Source organism: Nanorana parkeri, unplaced genomic scaffold (assembly GCF_000935625.1).
Source record: "Nanorana parkeri isolate BGI_ZX_2015 unplaced genomic scaffold, ASM93562v1 scaffold2219, whole genome shotgun sequence".
Taxonomy (NCBI): domain Eukaryota; kingdom Metazoa; phylum Chordata; class Amphibia; order Anura; family Dicroglossidae; genus Nanorana; species Nanorana parkeri.
In genome coordinates, this window is record NW_017308487.1 from 96984 (window position 1) to 98627 (window position 1644).

Below are 1644 nucleotides of genomic sequence, written 5' to 3' on the forward strand. Positions count from 1 at the left end.
AGGGTAGCTAATCAGTGGCCACCCCGAAATAATTGCCCTAGCGCAGCTACTCAGTCATGCCCAAATGAATTGCCCTAGGGCAGCTACTCAGTGGCCACCCCAAAATAATTGCCCTAGGGCAGCTGCTCAGTGGTGAAACCTGAAATATGTTCCCTAGCGCAGCTGCTCCAGAGTGCCCCCCGAAAAAAGTGCCCTAGGGCAGCTACTCAGCAGCTCCCAAAAATAATTGCCCGAGGGCAGCTACCCAGTGGCCACCCCGAAATAATTGCCCTAGGGCAGCTACTCAGTGGTGTCCCCAAAATATTTGCACTAGGCAAGCTGCTCCAGAGTGCCCCCGGAAACAATTGCCCTAGGGCAGCTACTCAGTCAAGCCCAAAATAATTGCCCCAGGGTAGCTACTCAATAGCACCCCCAAATGAATTGCCCTAAGACAGCTACTCATTGGAGCCCTGACATAATTGCCCTGAGGTAGCTACTTAGTGGCACCCCCGAAATAATAGCCCTAGGGCAGCTACTCATTGAAGGCCCAAAATAAGCTTCCTAGGGCAGCTACTCAGTGGCACCCCTGAAATAATTGCCCTAGGGCATATTCTTAGCGCAATTCCCCCCGGACATTATTCCTGTGACACCCCATGACCTTAGGGCGGCTATTCAGTGGCACCTTTAATAAAATTGCCCTAGGGCAGCTACTGAGCGACACCCTGGAAATAATTGCCCTAGGGTAGCTACTGAGCGACACCCTGGAAATAATTGCCCTAGGGTAGCTACTGAGCGACACCCTGGAAATAATTGCCCTAGGGCAGTAAATGAGTGGCACCCTCTTTTTTTAGGCTGAGGGCATTTCCAGCGAGTACAGAGGGATACCTGCAGATCCTGATAGAAATCCAGTGTGCTTGTGACCTCCTGAACCATGTGATCAGCTGTCCAACCCCTCCTCCTCCTCCTGTAATGGTGACAACGCTGCGTCTCTATACAGTACAGCCAGCGAGCGTTGTCACCCCGGCACAGGAAGTGTGTTAGAAATAAAAAAGGGAAAACTAACGCAGCCGCCGCCTGTAAGCAGGAAAATCTTCAATCTATGAAATGTTTTGTTCTCGGGTTTAGCTACAGAGAGACGTTCTGATAACAAGCGGGCTGTTGCTGAGACTGGAACGGAGTGCGCGGATTGGCTGATTTCCCTGCAGACAACGGAGCCGATGACAGAACATGGCAGGACGACCTGACTCTCCGGAGCGCGCGGGGGCGGCGGATGCATTTCGATGCGTCCCGGACATGTTGCAAAGTGGAAGCTAAAGGGCCCCCGGCCGCGGTTTATTGCGGACCCGGGGGGTGGTATGTGGCCGCCATTAAAGAGAACCTGTCACCCTAAAGGGGTCTACAAAGTCCGCCGCAACCCAAAAAAAAAACAAAAAAACCAAATTGGTTAATTTGAGCGACAGCTCTCTGAGATTCCCATACAGGCGACTCAGACTCTGCGGTCCCCTCCTCGGAGGCGCGCTCGCCAGGGGCGGCCCGGCGCCAGGCGGGTTAAATCAGCACGAGACGAGAAAAACACATTTATTTCCCTCGTTTCTATGGCAGCGAAATTGTTTTTAAACGGGCGCCATGGCAACTGCACCAGCCATCACAAACTGTCGCTCGACC

At 52.9% G+C, this 1644-nt stretch overlaps 1 protein-coding gene across 1 annotated transcript in view; it reads right to left on the reverse strand.

Moving 5' to 3' along the window:
• CASQ1 (calsequestrin 1) overlaps nt 1-1644 on the reverse strand; it is a 49212-nt gene that overhangs the window by 12137 nt on the left and 35431 nt on the right. Inside the window, 1 exon segment of the mRNA XM_018573062.1 lies at nt 960-966. Within this exon segment, the coding sequence (XP_018428564.1) occupies nt 960-966 (7 nt within the window).